Source organism: Catharus ustulatus, chromosome 9 (genome assembly GCF_009819885.2).
Source record: "Catharus ustulatus isolate bCatUst1 chromosome 9, bCatUst1.pri.v2, whole genome shotgun sequence".
Lineage (NCBI taxonomy): Eukaryota > Metazoa > Chordata > Aves > Passeriformes > Turdidae > Catharus > Catharus ustulatus.
In genome coordinates this window covers 9,724,782-9,751,545 of record NC_046229.1, presented here as the reverse complement: position 1 = coordinate 9,751,545, position 26,764 = coordinate 9,724,782, and the positions used below count along the sequence as shown (strand labels likewise).

Genomic DNA, 26,764 nt, shown 5'->3' with positions numbered 1-26,764 from the left:
CCATCCCCTGGAGCACAACTCCCCCTGGCTGGGTGTAGAAAAGGGGACAGGTCTTCCACCAAAAAAACAGACACATCCTCAAAATCCCACAGATTTGAGAGTGCTCACATCCTTTGTGCACCCATTTTAGAGATGTGCTGGCTGCTCAGGTCTTTCCTATCATCACCTCACCAGGAATTTTTTCCTGGTGATGAGAGGAGCTGCAGCCACTGCTTTGGTGCCTTGTGGCCAAGGGGACTTTGCTCCTGCCCCCCCAGCTGGAGATGTCGACCCCAGCAGTAAGAAGCTGTTACTCTGCACCTTTTAATGTGTGGTCCCAGCCTCAGGTTAATGAATGATTTGCAAAATTATTTTTCTTGATTTTTTTTTCCTTTTTATTAGTGGAGTATGAAAACAGGCAATAATTTTACAGAAAGCAGGACTGGCACAATTGGTAGCACATAGCATCATGCTGCAGCTTTTCAGAAATGAATATAAACTCTTTTTTTTTTTCCTTCTTCTTTTACCTACCAGAATAAATAAATATGATACACATTTGAGTTCCTCAATAGTGAATTCTAAAGCACAAGTTCTTACACTACAGCTCAATTTTACAGCGATCTGTACAGTATATTACTTTGATTTCCTTTTTGCAATTTGAAAGCCTTTGTTCCTTTGCAAGATGGGTTTGACATACAAACACAGACACACTGTGGAGCTAACTGTACACCTTGGGTCAGAACCTGGGAAAAAAAAGAAGAAATTGGTTGCCTCCTGGCATGAGAAAATAAACTAAAAAGTTATTTTCCATCACACAGACACATCTAAAGTTCTGCCTTACGAGATGGCCCCACTCAATTGCCAGGGCAGTTAGAAAAGGATTTGGCCATTCATAGGGCACCAGCTGCACCATTTAACTTGCAATGGGTTTTATGTGTGTCTTACAGAGATTTTGAAGATGACTTCCAGCCTGGAACCCAGACTATTAAAAATATAATCACATCTTTTCATTTGTATATGAAAAAATGTATATTCTTTACAAATTAATGTGGGGGTTCAGTGTTGTTCCCAGCTGTGGCATTGCTGCAGTGGAACTGGTGCAATAATTCCACTCTGGCATCACAGCAGTGATGAGGGTGTTCATTTGTGCACCTCAGCTTCTGCATCTCTTCCCCAGGAGCTTGGGAAAGCCAGGGACAATGTGGATACTGAGCAGCTGGGAAGCAAACAGCATCCACAAAATCTGTGGAAAGCAGGGAACCTGAATCATTGCTGGGCTGTTGTGTAACACGGGAGGAGAGTCACAGCCGCATGGCAGGGCAGGGGATTTTTTGTTTGTTTGATCTTACATTGCTGAAATTTTTTGGGTTTTTTTTCTTTTTGTTGTTTATTGCACCAACCTCTTCTTATCCTTCCACTATGGATTTGGGTTGAGAGAAGACCTACACAGAGAAATAGCTTTTTTCCACTCAAAAGAAAAAATAAATAAATCAGAAGATGTATTATGCTGCTCTAGAACAGATCATAAAAAACAGCAAGGGGCACATGGAGGCTAAGAAGGGAGGAAAAGAAAAATCAACACAGCTTGTAAAAACCAGCAGGAAAGTTCTGTAATTGACTTCTTTCAAGCTTAATTGAATTAGGTTTCATAGCTACTGTAATTAAATTAATAGAATATTGTGGATTTTAATTTGCATTCCTTTTCTAGAGAGGTTTATTTAATCCTTTATGTATGAACTCTTCAGAAACGTCCTGCCACTGCTCAAAAATTGTCATGTCAATGGAAGTACCACATGTGGAGCACAGGGACAGAAATAATTGCAGTTCCCACCTCTGTGTCCACCCACTTTGGTGTTTCTTCAGCAAAAACGAGCATCTCTTTGGCTGGCTGCAGTGGCAACACATACCTAGAGCTCATTAAAATTCTTCACATGGTGAAACATCTAAATGAGAAAGGAGATGTGGAGGGATCTTCTTGCTGATGGTTATTTTCATATTTGGCAGCATTTTTTGTGTTTCCTCCACAGCAAATGATGATTTTCATTGGAGGAAATATACAAAAAAAATAGAAGTGCCTCTCTTTATTCCCATATTCACCATCAAGGACATTTCCCCTTCTTAGCCAAAAAAATTCAAAAGTTTTTTTAAAAAAAGGAAAAAAAGATGTTTCCTTTCAGCCTCCCAACATCATTACTGGATATTTTCTCATTTGACATTTTCCCTGCACTGTTTAATTTTTTTTTTTTAATTAATACTTATTAGACTTCTCTTGAAGTGTGCAAGACATTTAACTACAAACATTTGCCCTCTATATCGTGACTGATTTTCTCCTGGGCCATGATCCTGCAAGCACCATGTATAAAACCTTTATAAAATCCTTTCTAAATTCCCTTAGGAGGGCTTGGAGCTGGAGCTGCTCACCAAGGAGAGGCACAGCAAACAAAGCCACAGGAAGGGCAGAAGGCTGGCAGAGGAAATCTCCAGATCCATAACTTGTTTCCAAACAGGAACTAGGGAGACTTTTTCCAGATTTTCCACCACTGTTTTTAAAGGATTAGGCAAAATCTTTTCCTGGCCCATGTGCCATGCTGTGCATTTGTCCGGCATTCCTTTTGTATATTAAAAATTCAGCTTGATCACCTGCCTCACAGAACCCAAAATGTTGATTCCATTTTGACATTTAATCTCCCCATAGGTGAAGCTGTCCTGCAACACCCTGCCCTTCACCAGGTTGGCACAGCATCCAGAGGGGATGGATAAATCTTTTTCTCCCCTGTAACAGTTCAGCTGTCTGGTGAGGTAGGATCTGGTTTTATACCTGTGATGGGAGAAGCCACATTATATCCAACTAAAATGTTTGTTAAGAAGTGTCAGATTTCTGTCTGGAAGTAAGGAGGGGGAACCCCAATCTGTTCTGATTCTGAGACTCATCAGAGACTTATTTTCCTGAATAGCTGGGGTTGGTGGAAGGAAGGAGAACAAGCAGAGCTCACATCACAGATCAGGACATTTGCAGGGGTTCTTCCCAATTAGAGACAGTTCAAAGAGGAATGATGCAGAATCAGTCCCTTCAGCCTTCCCAATACATACATAGGGTTAAACTGAATGGGGGGTTTCTTCCTATGTTTTTTCATTATTTTCTTTCGGTCAGAAATAGCCCAAGAGCTCAGAGACCTTAGAACAATATGCAAGAATGAGTCAGTTTTGACAGATAATTAATTATTAAACTTTTGAAAGCTGTGAGCCTAAATTCTTGCATTTTTGCATTTCTAAATCAATTTTGTGTTTTCAAGTCAGCTCACTCATTTCATGAGGAGTTTAAACTTGACCATAAGAAATAAACCCTAAACTTTGCATAAAATACTGCAGGGGCTGATCTGTATTTAAGGCAATCTCTTTTTTTTCTATTTATTTTAAATTTTTGGATGTTTTCATCCTGATTCAGAATGGGAGGAATAATCTCCATGTGGGAATTATTCACATGCCCTGGTCCAGGACCAGCTGCACCTCAGGCACTGCTGCTCAGAGGCAGATGAGGATGGTGCTGAACAAATATCCCTATGGACTGATGGAGACCCAAATGTCTCCTCTCCCAGTTTGCTTCCTGAGCCGTGCTGGCCTCATCCCCATGCTGGTTTTTAATGGTGTGAGGGATGCTCCACTGGGGAAGTTCCTGGTAGCAGCTCCAAGCCTCTGTGAGGAAGATCAGCAGTAACACAGGGATGAAGGGGGTCAGGCTCCAGGGCTGAGATCTGTGAAGGCTCTGAAGGTTAAAATGAATTTTTGCACCGAGGCACAGGGAAGAGTCTCCCTCCTTAGCTCAGTGGGGAAGGTCTTGTCTCCTTCCAGAGGATCATGGCAAATCTGGTGCTGGATCAAGTGAGCTTATCCTGCCTTGCAGGAGCTGGCCATAAATCCACGTGTTCTGACCTTCCTGGCAGCTGCTGTGGGCTCCATCAAGAACCATGGCAAGGCTGTGAGCTGTGAGCTGATGCCTCCTTTCCAGCCCCATGGGCACAGAGGAGATCCTGTCTCACCTGGGGTGGTGTGACTGCAGCCCTCTGCTCTCTGCCTGAAACACCCAGTGACACGAGCTGCAGCTCCATGGGCATCTTTTATTAATTAAAAAAGAGCTCAAGTGCAGATCTGATCTCACACCCAATTACCTCCCTTGTTCACTGGCACCAGGGAACAATATCAGGAGGGGTGCTAATTAAATTTGTGTTTTTTCTGTTCTGGTAAAGCAACTCCACAGCCTAGAATGGTGCAGAGGTTAGCAGGGCACAGGAAAAAATAGAGGTGAATAAGAGCCTTTTGAGGAAGGAGGAGGAAAATTAAAGCTTTGTTTGGGTGTCCCTGGTTTGGGTGACAGACAGCGAAAAATGAAAGCTGGGACTTTCTTTTTGGACTGAGTAAATGTGCTTTGGTGGTTTTAATTTACTCAGACTCCTTTGAAAGCAGCAGCCAAAAATCTGCTTCCTACAAATACATTTGGTTTTGGCAAGGTGGAGAATTCTGCCGGTCACAGGGGCTGATTTGACACAGTCAGGAAAACTAAAGCATGAGAGAAAAGCCCCAAACTCAAGTGTTTGGCACAGCAGAAATATTTATGGAAGACACTCCATTTTCCTTGGAAGCTGGTACAGTTGATGAGCTGTCCCCTCTGTAGTCTGCTCCTGCTACAACTTTATGAGGGATAAGCCATTATGTCCTATCAAACAGCTGTGCTCATCTCTCTATTTGTGGGAGTTAGATGCTTTTTGAAGAAAAAATAACGTAGCTGAAAACACTCTTTACCTCCATGTTAAATAGGTAATTTGACCCCAGTATGCAGCAAGGTGGGAGTGAGAGGGACCACATTTGGGTGGCTCTGGGTCTACACTTGAGCTTAAATAAATTATGATTATTTGCAGAGACACAGCAAAGCTCTGCCCTGTCTGTTAGTGACACACCCAGTCACACTCTTGGATTACAGACATGACACCTGCCCCAGAGGCACGCTGGATTTTTTGGCCCTAGGCAATATTAGAGATGAGATCTGAATGTCATCCCTCCTTAACGCTCAGAGTAATAGCAGTGAGTCCAAAATGTTTATTTGGTTAGGAAAAGGAAAAAAAAGTGATTTAAATTGGCAGAAACATTCCTTCTCAACAAGGAAAACCACCCAAGGGTGAATGATGGGTCATTCCAATGAAATGAGACTGAAACTGTTCGATGCAGTAATTCTGAAGCTGGTGAATTTTGGTTACTTGCAAACCCTGCATTTTTTGCAATGCATTTCATCTAACCCCCCTCAGTTCCCAAGAGAATATAAAGCTTACACCTGCTTTGCCTCCAGCAGTTCATAATTTTTCATTTGTTACATTTTCACTTGATAACCACTTTCTGGACTGAGGGCTTGAGAATAGAATTTGTTGATCAGAGATTTTTTTCTAGACACAGCTCGCATTAATCAAGTTTTTTTTTTGTCAAAGAATCATAAAATTCATGGTGTATGAACACACCAGGAGTCCATAAGAAATTTTTATTACTACCTACTGTCAAAGTAAGACTAAAACGCTCTCCAAAAGGAAAACCCTGTAATTTGTAAATAAAGTTTAAACTTCACTGAAGATCAAAGAGAAAACAGTATCAATCAAAAATAATCTGCAAATTTGGCCTTCATTTTCTCCCAGCCAGCAGCATTTGGCCAATATTTTGTCCTCTTTGAGCAAGTGCTACTAAAAAGAAAATGAAAAATGCTTGCCTAACAAGAAGTGCTTAAACAGGAAATTCACCTTGATATAATTTCCCAGTTGTCAAAATATTAGCTTTGAGAAGGGAGAAGTGGAGTGGTGAAGTGCACAATCATTTCTCTTCCTCATGAACACCTTTAGGACGCTGACCCAAGAAGAGCAACTAGCTACCAGCTGAGGTCAAGGTGATGGCTGATTAGTAACTCTGATACTAGCTACTAAAACTGAAAAGAAAGGGAAATAAAAGCAAAAGAGGTCACAGTTCTGTAACACTGACAGAAACACACAGATGATGGGCGCTGTCAACATTATAAACTATGTACAGGACAAAGCAGGACTCTTCCTCCCCCCAAAGAATGCAACAACGACAACAAAATAAAAGGTGAATATAACACAGTTGGCACCTTATCGGGGGGATGAGGACAAGGGGCTCCTCCTGAACGTTGCTCATGGCAGTCCAGAGCACAGTTCATCTGTCTGAACACAGATCCTTCCCCCCTTCCTCATTAAATATGCCGTGAAGACCAGGCCAGTAGCAATGTCTGACGCTACCGTGGTGCTAGTAAGACGTTAATAAATGTGAAGTTTTCCCTGCAAGGGAGCACCTCACTCCAGGGCGAGGTGGGGATTCAAGGAGAGCCGTGTGTAGTGCCAACCCCTGCTGCATCTCCTGGGGCAGTCAGTTGGGGAGGGTGTCCAGCCCCAGGGACGCCGCGTGCTGCTTGGCCCGCAGCCTCAGGTTCTCAATGCTGGTGGTTTTACTGTTCAGGCTGGGCAGGGAGCTGGAGGCCTGCAGGATGGGGGAGGACCAGACCTGCTGAGCGTGGGACAGCGACTGGTAATAGGACTGACAGTGCAGGGAGCTGAGCGGGGCCATGTTGACGTTCATGCCCAGGTAGGGCATGGCAGAGGGTGTCCCCATCTCGAAGGAGGAGTAATGCACCAGGTTGTTGGTGGCTGCCATGTGCTGGCGGAACTGCTCCTGCAGGCGGAAGAGGCTCAGGGGCGAGGAGGAGTAGGAGTGAGTCTGAGCCAGGCCACTGCTGGAGGACGGCGTCACGGCCGCGCCGAGAGGGGACTCTGCAGCAGGAGACAGAGGGGGTGGGGGTTATTCCTACAGGCTGGGCTTGTTCACACCCCAGAAAGGTTCAGGCAGCAGCATGGGCTTGTCCCTTGCACTGGAGGGCAGATGAGAGAGGGTGTGACAGCTCACAAGAGCTACATGTGTGCCTTTCCCATGCTTGGCACCTCAGAGGGTAGAAATGGGGCTGAGCTCTCTGCTGCTGCTGGCACTGCTCTCCCCAAGGTCTAACCAGGGCAGGTCTTTGCTCTTTCAGTGCTCCAGCTGCAGTGGACATCCTGCCCTCTGTGGGGCCTGTCCGGTGCTGAGGACAAGAGGACAAGCCTGGGCAGCCTGTCCATGAGCACCCACTCCACAGGAACATGGGATAGACCCAACCACCACATCCCCCTCGGAAAGGGGTCCCAACCACCAACCTGCCAGGTCCTGACACCAACCCCCACCCAGATGCTGCCCCTCACCTGCTTTTGGGCTCGCTCTCTTGCAGTTCAAAGCCTTGCTGTCCACACCAGGGCTCTTGTCCACTTTGGCCTCATCCAAGGTGCTCTTGAACTCCTCCTCTCTGTCGGCCTGGTCCTCGGGTGCCGACTCGCTGGCAGACTGCTCCGACAGGGTCAGGTTGAGGTCTGTGCCAGCCTCGCTGGGGAGGCTCTGGACCTTCTCAGTGTCCGGGCTGGGAGCCTGGGTCTCCAGCACAGGTGGCTCCATCTTCCCCTCGCTGTGGCTCCCCTCACAGTCCTTCTGCTTCTGCAGCTGCTCCTTCTGCAGGCTGCGCTGCTTCTTCCGGAATTTGGCTCTCCGGTTCTTGAACCAGACCTTCAGTGCCACAAACAGCAAGGGAGACAAACCAGTGAGAATCCTGCTTAGTGCCAAATTCAGCATCATTCAGCCTCAGAGCTTCAGGGGAACCCCAAGTAATGAGGTGCTGCAAGCCCACTGTGCCCAAAGATCATTCCACTTTGCTGGACCTTACAGCTCAACTGTTTTCAGTGAATCTACAGAAAACATTTCAAACAGAATAAAAAATACCCAGCCTCTATATTGATTTTTTAACAGGCTCCACTGCTGGTGTTTTTTGGAGTTTGTTAGTTTTTTTCCCTTGAATTTGTCAGGCAGCTGCATCCAAAAAGAATGTCTTGCAGCTGTAATGTCTGATGACATTACATTGGCTTACAGTCTATTACGTTTCTAAAATTATTTGGTTATAAGTGTATGAAAACTATGATGGCAACACTCAAAGTATATCATTACAGGCATAGACTGTTGTCTGGGAACTGCATTTAGGAAAGGAGGAGAGAATCCATTGTTTTTTTTAACCTAAATCAGGAGATATAGATTAGAAGAAATAGATTTGCAAATGTTGCTCGTGTTGTTTGGTTGGTTAGATAAGGAAACAAACCATTTTTTGGATCAAAATGCCTTTATACTTATATAAAAGAATTAATTTTTTTCCACTACTTTTTCTCTTCTCAGTGAAGAAGACAAGAATCTCTTCACCATCAGGTTATGAACTAGCACATTTCACTAGTCAAAACTGAAAAAAAAGCAAACAAAAACAAAAAACAAACCCAAACCTTGGCCTGAGATGTTACAAATGTTGACACTGGTGGAAAAGAGCAGCTGGAATTACTTGGGTCTCTACTTTTTTGAGAAAGCCAGAAAAGCCTCGCAAATAAATAAATAAGTAGACTTCTGTTGCTGTTTCTAAAATTTCCCCCAAAGAAATGTGAAAGAACAAATGAAAACCAGTGTACACTTCAGACAATCCTAAATGTAAAAAATGTGCGCATGGATTAGAGGTTTCTTAAGCAGATGTTTGATTTTGGATAATTTTATCCTCCCTGCCTTTGACAACTTTACTGCCCCAAAATCTTTGGTTCCACTGGAAGAATCCTGGAAGGTCAAGGGAGCTGTCAGCCCTCTGGGAGCCTGGCTGTGTTCTTTCAACCATCCCCACTCACTAACCCACAAAGTATGGGTACCTGGACTCTGGCTTCGGGCAGGTTTGTGCACATGGCCAGCCGCTCTCTCATCACCACGTCTGGGTAGTGAGTTTTCTGGAAGGTCTTCTCCAGGGCCTCCAGCTGCTGGGCGGTGAAGGCCGTGCGGCTTCGCCTTTGTTTGCGGTGCTGGGATCCATAACGTGCCTCCAAAATGATGTCTTGAAATGTACAGCCGTTGGAAGACAAGGAAAGTGGCCAATTTAATTATTGGAATTTGTACGCTGACAGTCGAATAAAGCACTTGCTAACATCAGACAAAACTATGGAATGTTTTTTGCGTTGCTTTAGAGCTAATAAAACACATACATATGGGTTTCACTGGTTAAGTGAGGTGTGCAAAGAGATACAATCATAGCAGAGGGGTTAAAACTAGATGACCTTTGAGATCAGCCCAAACTATTCTACGATTCTAAAAGCCTGTTCTGGAGAAAGAAGCTCTTTCTGTGACAGCTCTGAAAGCTGTTGAGGCTCCAGTGCTGAATTTGGCTGAAATAACTCAATCTGCTCCAACATCAGTGGGGCAGAACACACAGATACCCAGACCCCACCAAGGCATAAGCACCTTCCATTAAAAAACACAACTGAAAATGATGTGGGGAGATTTACTCTTGTACTTTAATGTCTTGTGCATAGCTCACTGTAGTCTTCAAGGCTTGATATTGGAGAGCTGTTCTGGGCTCCAGTTCAGAGAGCATTTAATCTCATGTGCTTTTGTGCATTTTGCTCCAAAGCACATCCTTTACTGAGCACGGACACTCTCCAGCATCTGGGGTGGAAACACCAGCCAGGGCCACGTCCAGCCCCACTGGTTGCAAGCCCAGAGCTCATGTGCTCAGCTCTTCTCAGCAGAGCAGCTACTCACAAGGTCTGACTTCACAAACCAAGCTTGGAAAATTGAGGGCAGAGAAGAAATTCAGACTGGGGAAAATGTGAGGCCAACAGTAAAGGTCTTATTATTTTACCAGAGGCTTTATTATTGCACAACAGTTAGTGGGAGTAGAAAGATCTTAAATCAATGAAAATAAGTTAGTTGAAAATGAAAAAAACCCACCCTTTATTATGCAAGTTGGGACATGCTGTGCTACAGCCCTGGAATGAAACAGTCTGGCAAGAGGTTTGCTCTCATAGAGGAAATGCAGAAAGAGCAGTGTCTGGTATCATTTTTAATTCGGTTAAGAATGTGACTTCCAGTAGAAGGGAGGAATGAACACACGAGAAAACAACAGCACAGGCAGAAAAGCTGGCACCATCAGAGCCCGATGAAGGCTCTGGCTGCTGTTTATTTGCGCTTTTGTCACGAGCATCGTGACATGAATCTAAACAATAAACCAAAACCTGCTGTCGGGCCACCCCCAGCAGCACACAGCCAGGTCTCAGATCCACTGGCTAACGAGCGTAGCAAATCAGCTTTGCACTGCTCAAACATTCCTCTTCCCAAACTTCCAGCTGTTCCATTCCAGGTCAGCACTCGCAGCGCCCTGCTGCCAAAGCTCCGTGGTTTTGGCAACCTGGCAAAGATGGGATCAGGCTAAAGGTCTTCAGCAATATAGTGAAGAGAATACAAGAGAATTTTGTGTTTGAGGTTTCGGAGCTCCTTGGGGAGTTCAAATGCTGGTGATAAAGCTGCCCCTCTGGAGGCAGAGGGACCGTCCCTGGGCATCCAGGCGCGGCTCACAGAGCAGCCAGGCGAGGAGAAAGGATATTCCAGAAATTAAATTGAAGCTGCCCCAAAACATCTTAAAAAGCTAACACTTGTGTTTCAAGTACACGAAAAACAGGAGAAAGGGCACTGGTTAAACACCCTACCTGCAGGCTGGAATATTCCCAAATTTCTAGAGTAGAGGTTAGACCTACCAGCTCCCCAGAGGCAGCAGCTCATACATTAAGTTTGGCCACTCCAGTGAGAGGCAACCAGCAATTATTTTAATGTTTTAACTATGTTTTCAGGCTTTGTGCAAGAAGGAGAATATAAATTGCAGGTGAGGCTTTGCAGTTACCACCAGAAACCTCTGTTTTCTGACTTAAGGTCATTTGCTTTTGTGCTGCTTTATTCTGACTGTCCCTGGAAGGCAAATGAGATCTATAACCTGCACTGAAAGATATTCAGAAGTAACAGAATGTGAGGCAACTGCAAAGGAAACAGCTTGTAGGTATATAATGCCTACACTGCCAATGATAAGCAGACAAGGGGACTGTGGGATTTAATTTGGAAAGTCTTCCAGATGGATTATTCATTTTAAAGATAAGAGGTCAGGAAACCAATTGAATCTTCCGGTCAAGAATATGAGAATAGCTTTTTATTTTTTTTTTAATCTTCCTCTGCTTTAGCCTAGTTAGGGCCAAAGATATTAAGTCCTCCATGCTCTACTCTAAAAGATAGAGATCACGAACATTTTTCAAGAGATCCTTGCAGCTAGAAAAGGGGCACCTTGAAACCCAGGATCTGCAAGGTACATTGCAGAGTTCAGGGCCATCTGCTCCCCTCTGACCACCTGCACTCTGAAAGGGGCAGGGAACAAGGGGGTGTAGCAGAGCCAGGAGGAGAGTCCAGGTCTCCTTGATTCCACTTTGGTTATTTATTGATGAGGACAGTGGCTCCTGCTCTACCCTGTACCACCCAAAGATCCCACAGGCCACTTACAGCCGTGTTATGGTCACAGCTAGCAGCTGCATAAGGGAACATTGCTGGCACAAAGATGTGACAGCCAGCTGTGGCTCACTGATCCAAAGAGTCCAAGACCTTTATCATCATGCCTTAGTGGACTGCCCACCTGGGAGGACCTTCCTGAAACTTCTGCAATTTTTTATTTTTTTTTAACTTTAATATCAGACAATTATAAAGCTATCTTAGAACAGATACACATTTTCAGACAGTCAGGGAAGATAATTCAATTCTGGGAAAGTTTCTAGAATCACAAGTATGGTAACTTTTTACTTCAGCTTCCCTGCCCTGGTTGTCAGGTCTGCTTTACATCACTGCATCCAAGTCCAGACCCAAACAGTGATGTTGCAGCTTTGATGACTTGCACTGCAGGAGCCTTTGATAATCTCAGCCAGATCTGCATGTTTCATGGCAGGCTGAAATTTAGAGCAGATATATGTGCTCCACCACACCAAAGATTCTCAGGTCTCCATCCATTATTTTTGAACAATTACCTCCACCAAATCATAAAATACTGTCTGGGCTTTGCAGTTCCTATTAATGAGAGCACCAGTGCAGTGCTGTTACAACCATGGCTGAGCACAGAAAATCAGCTCAGATGCTCTGGACCAGCATCTCCTGCTCTGCTGCCCCACCATCAACAGTGTGCTGTGTAAATGGCACTGCCTGGGTGAAGTCACATGTGATTTGATTTGAGCTAAAAAGCTGTTTCATGGAAGGCAGCAGGATCTGCAGTAAAGTGTCACCCAAGGCAAGGTCTAGGATCCCCAGAAAGAAATAGTTCAAGGTGAAATTCAAGTAAGATCCAAGTGAAGATCATTTTGCAGAGAGAAAAGGTGGATTTTAGGAAAGAGGTGGAAAATAGTAGCATGAAGATACAATGTGGAGAAACAAGCTACAGCCTGGGATGGCAGGAGGCGGCTGTTGGGGACTGCAAGACCTGGGTGCCTGAGCTGGGGAATCCAATTTACTTCATGATCACGTTCATTCTGCCCTTATTATTTACTAATAAGAAAGGGAAATTCTCTGCTGTTTTCTGCTCACTTGTTAAGGGACATTTAAGTGTGTTTTTAATTCTCTCTTTTCAAACCCATAGAGTGGAGCCACATCCCATCTCTCCCAAGCTTCCCAGCTGTCAGAGATCAGCCTGAGGGAAGGTGCCAGCAAATGCAGGAGGGCAGGTGTCACCTGAGAGCTGGGCCACAGGGACAGCACTGAGGAGCACACCTTGCCCCTTGGCTCTTTCCCACTCCAGAACAGTTTCACTCAACGCAAGCAAGAAGGGTTTTTTGTGCTGTGTTTTTTTTGGTTAGTTGGTTGGTTGGTTGAGTGTGGTTTTCAGTGCCAGGCAATGGCAAAAGCCATGAGTTGTTCTTACCAGCCAGTCTCTCAGCCAGGGTGAGGGCGTGCACGGAGGGCCGGTAGTCGGGGGCGTGCTGAGCCTGCTGAGCTGCCTGCTGGTGCAGGTTGTACATGGCACTCAGAGAGTTCATGGCGTGCAGCGAGTAGCCGTTCACTCCATAGTGCTGCATGGTGGCATAAACCTGGAAAACATCAGCCACAGGACACAGGGGCTTAGGGACCTGCTGCTCCAGCATCCCAGCCTCTCAGCAGAGCTCTGGAAACGCTGAGCTCAGAATTGAAGCGTGCAAGGCTCGTGTCTGACCTCTCAACTCCAACAGGTTCTGGGGCAGAAATGGAAATACCTTCTGTACACCTGAGGCACCATCAACACCACTCCAGCTTCCAAACTGAAAGCCCAGAATCTGTCTATATCTCACTCATGCTGATCAAAATATGGGAAATTAATTTTCTTGCATACCACAATACAGTTTATTATATTACAGTGACTTTTAATGCATTGTTCTAGCTCTATCCCAGGGCTAGCTGGGATTTTGCCCCTATCACTGCCTATAGTGGACAATTTGTAATCCCAGAGCTGGAATGTCAAATAATGTTTCTCATCTGAACACACTCATTTATAATTTGTTTCCATTCATTATTCATTTTTCTAACAGGTCTTCCTAAGAAAACACAAATGATAGGAGAGGGGAGGAGGAGAGAGAGCATGTGGTGTAAAAGGAAATAAATCTGCAGCATAATAGCACCAAAAATGTTATGGCTAAAGAGGGAATAAGGTTTGCAATAAATACCGACATTTCATAGCTCAATAGCAAGGAAATTATTTCAGAAAACTAATAGCTTTTTTTTTTTTCCTAGTGTGGGCTCTGCATGAAACTTCAAGCTCTTTTTCCTTACAGACCATCTGTAAAACTGAGCTAATATTGATCTCAAAAGCCGAGCAATGCTTCATTCATCCCTGTTGTAAATGACTGAGGGCCTCCAGGATGTCGTTTCTGCAGTTTGTAAGACATCAGAAAGGAAGTTGTGAAACATTAGCCACAAAATAAATTTTTTAAACCACCGTTTACATCAGCAAGTCACCATCTGGAAAGTCAGTGCAATGAACAAACGTTCAGGGAAAGAGGGTCAGCTGGACCAACTTAAGGAAAGCAGACATCTTTTCAGGCAGCCTCTTCGAAAACAATTTAAACACTGGAGGGAGCAGATGATTTTAGGAGAAATGCCCATGGTTGTAGGAGGAACCTGATGCATTGAAGAGTGAAAATTTGGAAGAACAATTATCTGCTGTATTTTCTGTACTGTGAAAAGACCTTCCTATTTGCCTGTAAATGATTTATACCATGGAGGGACAGACTCATGGTGAAGAGGGAGAGATGGAAATGAGGTGGTCCCACTGCCCCTTGTACTCTGAACCCTGTTCTCTCCACCTTGATGTAAGAAGTACAAACATGAAGTGACTTTGTGTAACAGGCAGAGACCAAGGAGCTCCTTGAAAAGCAGCTGAATTTATTATAATGGGGTCTGGAGCATCTCGTGGCTTCACCCTGCAAGCATCTCTGCATTGTGGTGCCAGAACAGGGGAGGGAAACATGCAGCTGGAGTTTGGTCAAACACTCTGCCAGCTCAAGGATGACCCTCATGAATGTGAGTTCTGGTTTTGGGATTGTCTATAAACCCATAATTTTGGAATTTAGCACTCTGCTTCATTAATTTCCCCATTTCCCCTCGTGCTCTGCACTGCATCATTTCAGCACTGAGTGCCCAAGGAGGGTGACAAGTCTGGGTGTGGTTACACACAAAGATCTGACACACACCCTGATGCCAGCTTCACCTGCTTTGTGTCTGCCTGTTCTCCCACTCTGGATTGACTCCCCTTTATTCTGAGATGAAATGTGAAAATGGACATTTTCATTTCAGGCGCCAACCGAAACACAAGGATGCCACAGCTCTGCTCTAATGGAGCTTAGCAATGACGAAATTGTTTGCTGGCTCTCTGATCAAGGGGTGGACTTCACACACCAGCAGATTTTTGGCATTCTTGGCATTTTCCTCACAATGGGGTTCACAGTGAAATTATGGCTGTGGTGTTGCTTTCTGGGATTGCAAAGTTTTGCTGCTGGTGGCACGTGTTAAGGGACATGTCCCAGTGACATGGGCCATTGACATGGCCACAGAGGACATCTGCCATCACCTGGGAAAGACTGCCCTGTGCTGCAGCCTCACCCACCTTGGTGTGGCTCATTTCCCAAGAGCATCATACCCCCAATGAAGTTGTTCACTGCCTCGTTGTCACAGACAAGGGCAGGTCTGGCTTTTCTGGCCAACACAGGCAGCAGAACAGAGATTTGCAACTTCATTCTGCCCCCTCCCCTCTCACCACCTCACTTGTGAACCAGCTGGCTGGTTGCACCAGCTTTGGCCAGCGGGGTGGAGGTCTCAAAGCTTATTAAGTTCCTGCGTGTTTCGTGAAAACCATTTGAGGACACAGAACCCATTAAGTGCCCTGGGCTGCTGCCAGACCTCTGTCCTTAATAGAGGCTGGAGAATCCACACCGGGGCTCAGCCTTGCCAGGAGATACGTGGGAGGCCAAGTGTCTTTGACTCCCAACTCACAGAAATGCCTGTTTCTCTTTTCTAATCCCCCTTGCATGTCGTCGGCTGTGTAGCAAGCTGGCACATTAAAGGAAAAACGGAGAGGGAGAGGAGGGGAATTTTCCCATACTATACAGTCTTCCAAGGATACTGCAAGTGGTGGTGTGTCTGGAGCCCAATGTTTCCACTGAAACACTTGCTCCAGGAATATTTCAGTGGTTTTGATTGTTAAAAGATTATTTTATGCGTACATTTTTGGGTGGCCTAGAAGAAAGTGCATAGGAAAAAAAAAAGGAAAAAGAGAAGGACTTTAGGATGGGTGCACTCAGGCTGAGGGTAGGTGCCCATCACAGCTTTGGTGATAACTGCCTGTTATACTGCAGTGCAGACAACAGCCAGAACTTCCTACTCACTTGTGCAGCAAATGTATCATCCCAGATTCTGTGTAAAAAATGAGGGAATTTACTGAGTGAAACGGTTCAGCCTGGTAAGCAAAGTTAACTGAGACCACAAATAGCTCCTGTTTAACTGTCAGCTCCGAGCTTGCTCCAACCCCAATAAATTAAATATTTAAAAGACATCATGCAGCAATTTTTTTTAATGGAGAAAGCCATTCATCAAGGCACCACTGTGTTTCACAAGCTGTCGAATAGTGCTTACACTGGTTAAAATAATCTTTATATTTCATTAAGCAACCAAATAAGCTGATCCCTTCCCACTGGCTGTATAGATGGTTTTAATTTTCAAAATCTGCAAATGCATCTTTTATGTCTCTGCGTGGCTGGAGGGCTTCAGGAACAGCCACAGCCAGGAGCAGGATGAGAGCAAAGTTTGAACTCCTGCTTTATAGAAGGGTATGGGCTTGGGCAGCTCTGGATAAGATGAGAGGGTAACAGCATCCATCCTAAAAGAAAGGAGATTCTTCATCCTGATTTTGCGCATCAGAGATCATTGAAGAGTTAGGAGCAGCAAAGAAAGGAGATGGAAGCTGAGGAAAGGTGCAGGAAAACAATAGGTGAGAGAAAACTGCCCCTGCCAGGAGCCCGTGGGCTGATGCTGCGGTTTGCTCAGCACAGGGGTGGATGCTGCCTGGGCTGGCACCTCCTGGGGCTGGTGCTCTCCTCCTGCACAGCCCCTCAGGGCAGCAGCAGAGACTCTCAGAGTCTTCTCAGACTGCAGGGGCTGTGTCCTGCCAGGATCCAGCCTCACAGACAGGACGTGGGATTCCCTCAGCTTTAACTGCTGCTCCAGCTTTCTCCATTCTGCCCATCCCAGACTAATCCAGGGAGCCCACCGTTTGGTATTCAGCTGCTGTAAAACAATTTGCACATTTACCAGCCAGAAACAGGATCTCTGTTATCCCAGAGCAGAGCTGCACTGCTCCAACCAGAGTGAGTCCCATCCTTCCCTTGAAAACCTCAGGTTCCCATGAAGTCATAAAGCACAATTAACTGTGCACCACACAACAGCATGGCATACAGGGGAGATCTGACCCTGGGTTTTAATTTTCTCAGCTTTGTACAAAGCTTTAAGTTTCCCTGTTCAACTGGTAATTAACAGTGGTATAATTTTGCATGTAATTCTGTCCTGAGAGAAGATGTGAAGAGAGACCCACGCATTGGCTCACCGGGTGAAAACTCCTGTTCCTAGTGGCTTGTGTATATGTGGAATTGAAACAGATCTGAGAACAATTTAAAAAATGAGGTATTGAAGTTTTCTGAAAACTACCTGGCAAGAAAACATCCATATTTTCTCTTCTATCAGGAAAAAAAACAAATTGACAAATCACCAAAACAAAATCACAAACAAGACATTTGCCCTTCTCAAGCAAACACTACCAGGTGAGATGAGGCTGAGGCTGGGTGCAGGATGTGCAGCTTTGCAGGGGCTTTGGACCATTATCTCTTTTCCCTCCAAATAGTGAGTCATCCCAAACTCCAAGAAATACTGAGACTAAATTCTTTGATTTACATGAGACACTCAGGTGCCATCATAAAGAACAGGGCAATAAAACCTATGAGTTGGAAATACTGAATTATTCCTAGAGGTTACAAGAAGAGGATGCCAGTCTGCTTTTGACTGGTGGGCACCATGGGGTGCTTCTTTATCACTTCATCAAAGCTGTCCCCAAAATGGGAGGGTTGGTCATGGTAGAAAGGGTGTATGAGGAAGGCCTTTTTACGTGGGAAATAGCTGTATTAAAAAAAAAAAAAAAAAAAAAAAAAAAAGCCAAATCTGGACTTCAGAAAGTCACTTTCAGAAGGGAATTTCAACACTTCAGTTCATTGCTTATGAAGAGATTCACCACAGATGCATTTAAAGTTTGGAAAACACAGCACAGCCTCGGGTCTGTGCCCTGATGCAAGGCACAGCTTGAGCACAAGGAAAAGATCAGTTAAAAATAGTCAAGCATGAAACAGAAGTCTGGTGCACTTGATTGGTGTTCAGGGTTCTGCAGGTGACAGAAAAAAATAGGAGTAGCCCTGTCAGGTAATAGTTGTGGTCCTGAGCACCTGCAAAGGTGCTACAAATCACTGCTGGTGTTTATGCAAAGCACTGGAGCTCACTGTTCATTACTAACAAGGAAAAACAGCAAATGGTTTGTGCTGCAAGATCCTTTCTCCCTTATTACCACGGGCAAAAAACATCATTGAAAATAGAATCACAACAGAATATCCCCCCTCACCTCCCCCGGAGCTGTTCTGCGTTATGATTTTATGCTTTAATTCCTTATTCAGAAACACTTCAAAACAGAAAGATAAATAACAAATCTTTGTGTAACTCACATTTTAGGAGAACAGGCTCACTCTATAGACAGACATTGGGTTTATATGTATTTGGTACTAAATGAATTACATACCTGGGGGGTTATGAATAAATGATCCTAGCAAGAGGTTTTCTTCAATTTTTTTTAATATATCTCTAAATCTTTTAGATATATAAAGGCCCAGAATCACGTAAGATAATAACCAACACGTTATAAATCAGTTTTGTTCCTCACGTGAGATTACTGAATGTCTAAGGAAACAATTTCACTGTTGGAGTGGATGAAATATAAATAATTTGAAATACTGCAACACATCATAGTTTCTCATTCAAACGTCAAAGTCCAAGAGCAGCATGCACCATGAAAACAGGCTTCCAAAAGACTTGCCTTATATCTGAAGTAAAGAACTGAGAACAGCTCCCAGAAACACTCCCAGCACTCCACATTTCTGATCTTCCTGAAATATTTTTACCCCTGTGAAAATCCCTGGATTTAAATAAAGTTAATTTATAAGTTCAGAGAGCAATCTTAATTAAGCAGGATCTAGTTAAACAAGTGACAACGCACCAAAAGCAAAACCTGAGCAATTACACCAATTTTTGCAGCTCACACTCAGCTATTCTTAGTGACCTTGGTATAAATAAAATGATCTTTTTCTTAAAACCGGGAGGATTGCTAGCAACTGAAATCTGGAAATTCTTCCAGTTAAGGACAGTTTCACCATTTTTGGGTAGACCTTGTCAAATACCTGACTCTGAAGCTGTGCTGATGATGAGCACAGCAACTGTGTTGGTAATGCTCATCTATTTGTAGTGGAAACATAACAGGATGTGAGAGGGCTTGTAATTTTTGTAAAACAAACCTCAGAGCATCCAGCTGAGACAAGGAAGTTTTGTTGCAGGACCCCAGAAATTTTCAACACTGAGGTAACAGGCAGCTGAGGTAACAGGCCCTGGCTGACAGGGGTAGCTCACATCAGTTACTGTGATTTTTATTTAAGGTTTTTGTGAAATCATTGTTTTACACCCAAAAGATAACGAATGAAGTGATTGATTAGACACTTCCTGGCAGAAGACTCCTTCAGAGGGAAGGCTTGCTAGGTCCAAAATAAAGAAAATAAAATGAAGACATCCTTAAAGGCTCTGCTTTTGAGTGGGGATAAGTTCTAGGGCTTGGAGCCCAGCAGCTCACAGTGCAGAGCCAGGAGTGGCATCACTAAACATCACTGTGGTCTGAAATCCCTTGCTTGTCATAATTTACACGAGACAAGCAGTGCTTACAGATCAAACCAGGACAAACCTCCCTTCTCCCCTTCAGAGCAGCACTCAAACCTCAGTAGAAGCTCTTGGAAATTATATTGAAGTGGAGCATTTTCCCAGGTAAACAAGACAAGCTCTTGATACGAAAATCACTTTGCCTCTAGTTTCTCATCTCATTCTGCTTCCACATCAGTCAACAACCACAACAACAACAAAAAAAAAAAAAAAAAAAAAAAAAAACCCCATGCATTTAAGATTTCTTATTAACAGCAGAATGGAAATGGAATCCTACAGCTCTGCCCACATTGCTGCTGCACGCTCCACATCCATGGATCTGAAATGCGCTCGCATCCCGCTGCAGCCAGGCTCGCACCTTCCTGTGCTGCCCACCTGCTCCAGACCTTACAGCATCTCTGCCTCTGCACTGCCTGAATTCAGAGCTTGGAGTAACCTTAAAGCACCCTGCAATCAAACTACTGAGTTCACTAACTGCTTTGTCTTTGGTGTTTTCATGGAAAGAAAAACAACAAAGCACCTGCTCAGTCCTTCGTCTCACTTCTGGGGAAAAGGCTTTCTTGAGAAGCATCATTTTGTTTTCCCTAATGCTGGCAAAGGGAATTTTCCAAACCAAACTCTGCCCTTCCCCAGGGCTGCTGGAAGCACGAGGGTGGCTTGCTGCTTGCTCTCTGTCCCCAAAGCAGCTTTTGCCTGCAGCATATTCCACTGCAGATTGTTCCCGTCTGGGAGCAAACAGCAAACTGACCCTCTTGGAAGCAGCCTCTTGGGACGTCTGGTTCAGGAATCACCCATCCCTGGAAGATGGAGCCATATCCTGGAGGATTTTACCCATGACAGTCTCATTAAGAAGACAAGGATCTATATCAAAATATATTTTTAAGCCTGTGACCTTTAGTGACAAGGACCTGTGTCTGTCCTGAGCACCACAACCACGACGCTGATGTGACAATCTAACACTGAGCCCTAACAGGGGAGATCAAACACTGCAAGAACTGCACAGATAAGCTTTGTAAAGATTTTCTGAGGCAGTTTAAGACATTTCCAGCTCCTCTCCTTTGGCTCCCAGGTGCTGCAAGCCCGGCAGCCAGGCTGGCAGGAGGGAATGCAAGCTGCTCCCAGTGCAATGCCTCAGCTCAGATGCTGGGCTCCACGGGCAGGCACTGGGATGAGGCACACAGGGAGGGTGATTTCTCCACCCACCACCACTACTCATCAAGTAGAAAGTAAAAAGTTGAAGCTGTGAGTTCTGGGTGTCAAGCTGAGAGAGTTTGGTATGCACACGAGGAGGGAGCAGGGTGTCTTTGTGAAATGCAGTGGTTTCTGCCACACTGCTGGAGTTTAACCCTGCTGGCACAAAAGGACTTTCCTAGGTTCTCTTCTAGCTGATCAGATGGAGGGCTGTGAGGTTATGGTGCCAATTGCAATTCTACCTGAAGGTGATTTTGAGAGATTGAAAGACCAAGCAAAATTTGAAACCAACATAAGCTGAGAGCCTGAACTCGGGATGTTTCTGCAAGTTCAGCTGGTCCTTGTCTCCGCAGATGATTCTTGTAGCACTCAAACAACAGTCACAAAACACACAATGGCAGCTGCTCCTGCTCAGACTTAAGGCAAAATGACAATCCTACATTGAACTAAAAGGAAAAAAAAATCCTGAAAGGCAGCTCCACAAGCCATGCAATTGTGGGGGACTTCTAATACCTTAAAACAATAAACCAGGAATTTGAAGTTTTTCTTCGCTGCAAGTGGTAACACCAATTTTCATCCTACCACTAGAAAAAATGCTTGACCTCAGTGGCTTTTACAAGGAGGGGCTGGGGTGGGGGAAAGACTTGTGCCACCTTAAAACAGGGCCACAAACTGGAGTTAGGGCAGCAGTGCCAGGGGCTGGGGAGCACCAGGGTGCATGTGAGGCTTCTTTTCCCGTAAGCGTTTGGATCCCTACACCGAATGAAGCACGGCTGCCAAGGTAAGCAATGTATTTTGGCCACAGCAGGTGATCTGTGCTCTAAAGAGCTGTGTGCTGCAAAGCAGGCAGAGCTGCTCGATGTCTGCTGGGTTTAGTGGGAGATGTGGAGCCCCTCAGCAGAGGCAGCTTTACCCACCTCGGGCTAACACACACCAAGAGCTGGCAGAGCTGCTCCCTGCTCTGCCCGGGGCTCGGCACAGCTGGACACATCAGCTTTCAAGGGAACAGCATTTTCTCCCTGGCGAGATCTATCAGCTCATCCCCCCCAGTGCAATTGTTACTCTTTCTTTGGAAGATCCTGGAGGAGTTCCCAAGCATCACACTCACACTTGCAGTTTTACAGCACCATTCCTCAAGTCAGAATTTGCTCTGTCCATACAGAGGCTGCTGTTGGTCCTAAGAGAGCTGTGCCAGATACCCACAACTCCTGGTGAAAATATCCATCTCCCTCCCTTCGGAGAGCTGCTGGTCCATCCTGCTCCCAGCCCTCCCTCAGACTCTCTCCTTCCCATGAGCTGTAATTCCACCAGAACTGCTTTAGGAAACAGAAGAAGCCTGATCCAAAACCTAATGAAGTTAAAGGAAAAAAAAGTCCATTTCAGTAACTTAGAGTGAAATAAACTGATGGGAAAAGACCCAGGGTTTGGCTAACCCCTGTGCACCCATGAATTAATTCCTGACTATTTGGCTACATTTCCAAATTCTCCACCAGCACATTTTGATGGAAATTCCCCCCAAGTAGATTAGTTTATTAGTAGCTGTACAGGATTGGAAAATTTCGGATTTATTGAATCCCTGTTCTTCAGCATTTTCCATACTCCTATGTTTTTCCAAATGAAGCAAGGTAGCTATAAACGTTCTGTTCAGACACAAATGGTAGAAACCAGCACTCAACCTTCTGAAAGGGTTTAAGCCCAGCTGATATTCGTCAGTGCCTCAGTAGAAGCATTTTCAGCTTGACAAGCTGAGTTTTGAGATACCCCTGAAAAACCACTGGAATCTTAGAAAACGTGGACTACTTCTAGCTGAGCAGTTTACCCACAGTGTCACCAGTAAAACCAGCAGGTAGCTTCATCAGAACTGCTCCTCAACCTTCTCTGCAGCACCTTTGTTTTGTCAGAGCTGGTTGTGAAAATGACAGAGGAAAAAGAAACTGTTTGCTCTGGCTTCTTTTAATCTGATTTCCTTCTTTCTCAGCAAAATATTATTTTAAAGGATAAAGACACTGGGAACAAAACCCACTGCAGTCACTCTACAGCTATATTGTGCAAAACTTGCCTGGCAAGCCTGCCCTTCTCTCTGATTGTGGGAAGCTCCTCTGACTCCTTTCTTTGGTGCAGGCAGTGACACTGGCACTAAGGAAAAGCAACATCTGCACCAGCTCCGTGAAACAGAGCTGTGCCTTCCAATACAGCAGTATCATGCTCATGGGTGTGAGCATGAGGAGAATTTCCATTTCGGCACCAAGATCTCTTTAAATTATCAGGAAAAGCTGGAAAGCTGATCTGTGTACTGATGGTACAGTTTTGGGTGTATTTTTGCACTGACTATGTTGGCATAATTTAAAACAACTTTTCATCAGTCATGAGGTAACTCAGGGTTGAAGCCACTCTTACTCTCTCAGGAATTCCATGCCCACTGTAGGTCTTAGAACAGAAAAACTGAACTTAGAAACACAATCCAAAAGCCAAAGGGCTTTAGGTCCAAGTCTCTCCAGCTGGGGCAAACAGGGAAGTAGGATTGACTTGCATCAACTTACTCCTGGGTGAAAAGTGAACATGGAAGGGGTAAGCTAAACAGTCAGCAAGCCACTTCTGAGATGTGGTCAGGAGAAACACAGAGCAGTGAGAAACTGCAGATTTACTCTCTGCCCTCGGGGTGTGGGCCAGGGAGGGTGTAAAACCTCTCATCCTCAGGGTGAGTCCCATCCTGCTCTCCCTAGGACAGAGGAACAGCCTCATCCGCACTAGGGCACCCCGCGGGGCTCAGCCTTTGCCCTTCATCGAGAGCACATCCCGGAGGTGGATGAGGTACCCGGCAGGGTCAGCTATCCACGGCTTAGAAACTCAGGGAAGAGAGGGAAGAGGGAAAAGCCCAGCAGATATTGCTTGAAAAGCTGGGAAGGTGGGTGCTGAAGGTTACCCCCGCAGCCCTCCTCGCTGAGCCGGGCAGGCTGGGAAATGGTCAAGGGGTCCCCCAGCCTGGAGAGGGTCTCACCCCACCCAGCTAAGAGCAGATTTCTCTCTCTTTTGCTTTGTGTTCCGTGCAGAGGTGAGGGAGAGAGGGTAAATAAACCCCAAACCCTCCAGCCCTGCCTTTGGGGAAGCGGGAGGCTACTTCAGACAAAACTGTTATCCATTAACATCCAATTATCACTTGGTCCAAGCCATTAATTATAAATCAGCCTCCTAATTGGGATAATTAGCTCTCTGCTACTTAATGTAGTATGACTGATGCGTTTGGAAAGAAGGTAATCAGTCCATTTGTTTAGCGTTAGGCGAACAAATCCAACTCTCATGGTTTAATTTCAGCCGCATCCTTCCCCCCCTCGGCCCACCATCAGCATTCAGAGCTCATTGCAGCTCCATTAATTGTTTGGGAATCACGGCGGGGATGGGCACACGCAGCTCCGCGGGGCTTTCGGGACAGCGGCCCCCAGCCCGGGGATGCGACCTGACTCGCCCCTCCCTCGAGAGGAATTGCTGGGATTTTGGGGAGGGGGTTAATGAGAGGGGACGGGTTTGAACCTGAGCGCGACCCCCCAGTTGGGATCGTTCCGGAGAAACGAGGGGCTCCGCTCCTCGCATCCCCCCGTCACCTCGGCCGGGCCTCGCCTCCAGAAACCATTTCGGGGAGAGCAGAAAAACTTTCCTTTTTTATTTTTTTCCCCCCTCTCTTTTCCCCGCTTCCCCTGGATGTCTCATTAATGCCGGCTGCTCGGCGAGCCGCCGATAGCTGCGGGACATGATTAGATATTTATTACTGTCATTTACATGGAAAACTTGAGCTAACCAAGTGGAACTGGAGGGGGCCGCCGGAGGGGACGGGATGAGCGGAGCGGGGACGTTTCTTTTTCCCCGGCGGAGCCGGAATGCGGGACACAGCCGGAGAGCGGCCGGCTGGAGCAGAGGGTGCGGGGACAACCCCGCAAATCCCCCAGCCAGGGGCAGGGGTGTTGGGCCGAGCCCTCCCCGGGTCTGGGGCTGCGATCCCACCTCGCTCCGGCCGCGTTTCGTTTCGAAAGGGAGCGGGCAGCGGGAATCCCACCGGGAAACGGGGGATGCTGCTCCCTCCTTCCTTTCTGCTGTCGGCCTCGCCGAGGAGACCCTCGGGACACCAAGGACCTGTCCCGGGATGCGCCGACCCCTTTTTCCCCCGAGGCACCCAAGGTCGCCGCCTGGAAATAAATGGAAAGCGCAGCCGGGAAAAGCCGCCGACCCCGGGGAGCGGGTGGCTCTGTATGGGGCTCTTCTTGTCCCTTCTCTCCCCACATAAAGGGACAGGCACGGCAAGTGTCGCAGTCACACCCCATCTCCATCGGAGGAGAAACTTCCCGAGGGCCTTGTTTCGGGCTGGAGGAGCCCGTGTATCCGCTCCCCGCAAGGATTCCGGCAGCTCCCCCTCGCCCTCTCCTTGCCCCTGCAAGGGGATCGGGTCCCGGGTGCCCCGGGCAGCCAGCACCGAGTGGGGACACGGACTTTTTTCCGCTCAAATGCTGGCCGCGGCGGAGCACAACCCACCCCCCTTCCCTATCTGTTATCCCATGGCCCGAGGGGCGACTCTGGCGGAGATGTATGAGATCTCTTGCGGTAAAAATATGCATGCGGATCCCCATTTGGTTAGCCCTATAATGGAGGTGGAAATAGGTTTCGACTGCGAAGCCCTTAATTTATCAAGAAGGGCTGACAGCGCAGGTCCGGGATTTATACACCCCCTAAAGAGGGAGAGCGAGGAGGGGGGGGCTGTAAGACCGGCCTGTAAGTTCAGCTTACAGGGGGCTCCCCGTCCCTTTTGCCGTCTAACCCCGCAACGAGGTAACGTGAGGGTATGAGTTGTCCTAGAAAGGCTTCCTAGCGCTGCCGGAACCTTGCCCTCCCTTCCGCACTCAAATTCCAGCCGCACCAGAACGAAAAACCAATCCCGGAGCCACCCCGAGCGGGGCCATCGCCGTGGTCCCCAGCTCCCGGCCCCGCTCGGGGCTGTTTCTGCCCTCGGCAGCTCAGCTCACTGAAACATCATTATGTAAATAGGGGGAAAGTTGCGCTCTCCTCCCGCGGAGCCCGGCTGACGGAGGGATGCGCGTCCCGCACCATTCCCTGAGCCGGGTTACAGCCCTGGCATTGCCGCCAGCTCCCCAAACCCGCACCGGAGCGGGCTGCAAGTTGGAGTCAATAGGGAGCGATGCCCCGAGATGGTAGTGGAGGGTTTGCATTATTTATTTTTTTTTTTCGCGGTAGTTTGGATTTTATTTTTTTTGAAGCGTGGTATACTCCAAATAAACAAGTAAAAAAAATGAAAAAGAAAAAAGAAACAAAGAGAGACAGTGGGACACAGAATCTGCGCTGGAGCCCGGGCTGGGCTTCTCCTCGGCGGTGCGCGCATCCCTGCCAGCGGTGCCTCCGCCGCCGCGCATTCCCCCGCGGACAGATTCCCCTCCTGGCCAGCAATCCCCAAAGTCCTTTTCTATCCCCAGCCCGGCCGGCCCCGCGCTGCCCGGGGTTCTTACCTGGGGCGGTGGGGCAGCCTGTGCGCCCGCCGTGGGAGCGGGGACACGCGTGGGAGCGCGGCGCTGCGCCCCGGCCCGCCCTACTCCATCCGCCCGCGCTGCCTGCGCGCCGCCTGCGCGCCCGGCGCAGCTGCCATCTACCGGGAGGCAGCATTGGAGAAGGATTTTTAAAAGGAGCTTCATAGCGACCCGGGAGCTACCCAGCAAGATTTTCAATGGTCCTCCAGGCTGTCAATCAAAACGGGGCTGCTGATACACCCCCCACCCCCCCAACACTTCTTACTAGTCATTTACTCCAAGCCGAGGTGTAAACGCCTAATTAAATCCCTGGAAGCGGACGGGATGCCGGTGGAGGGAGGAGGGCTGGAGCCGGGGCCGGGGGGGTGATGGGGTCCGTAAGGCACAGGGAAGGGAAGCCGTGCCTCTCTCCGCGCCCCCGCTAAGCACCGCGCTGGATCAGACCCTGAAGTTTCCCTCTCCCCCGACGGCCCCTGGGTGGTGATGCTGGTGGGGGATAATCTCCCAACTTTAATTACAGAGCGACCGCGGCCCCCCACCCTCCTCCTGGCCGCCTCGCTGTCCCAGCTTAGCCTGCTGCACCCCTCGAC

The 26,764-nt window shown here is 46.8% G+C and overlaps 1 protein-coding gene across 1 annotated transcript; it reads right to left on the bottom strand.

Moving 5' to 3' along the window:
- Positions 1–360: 360 nt before the first annotated feature.
- Positions 361–26,224, bottom strand: DMBX1 (diencephalon/mesencephalon homeobox 1). Its single transcript, XM_033068049.1, has 5 exons — positions 26,157–26,224; positions 12,839–13,004; positions 8,778–8,956; positions 7,257–7,611; positions 361–6,794 (listed from the first exon to the last, which is right to left on the bottom strand). Exons 2-5 carry the CDS (start codon positions 12,990–12,992, stop codon positions 6,394–6,396), a joined length of 1,089 nt encoding a protein of 362 aa, XP_032923940.1. The 5' UTR covers positions 12,993–13,004; positions 26,157–26,224; the 3' UTR covers positions 361–6,393.
- Between the last annotated feature and the right edge of the window lie 540 nt (positions 26,225–26,764).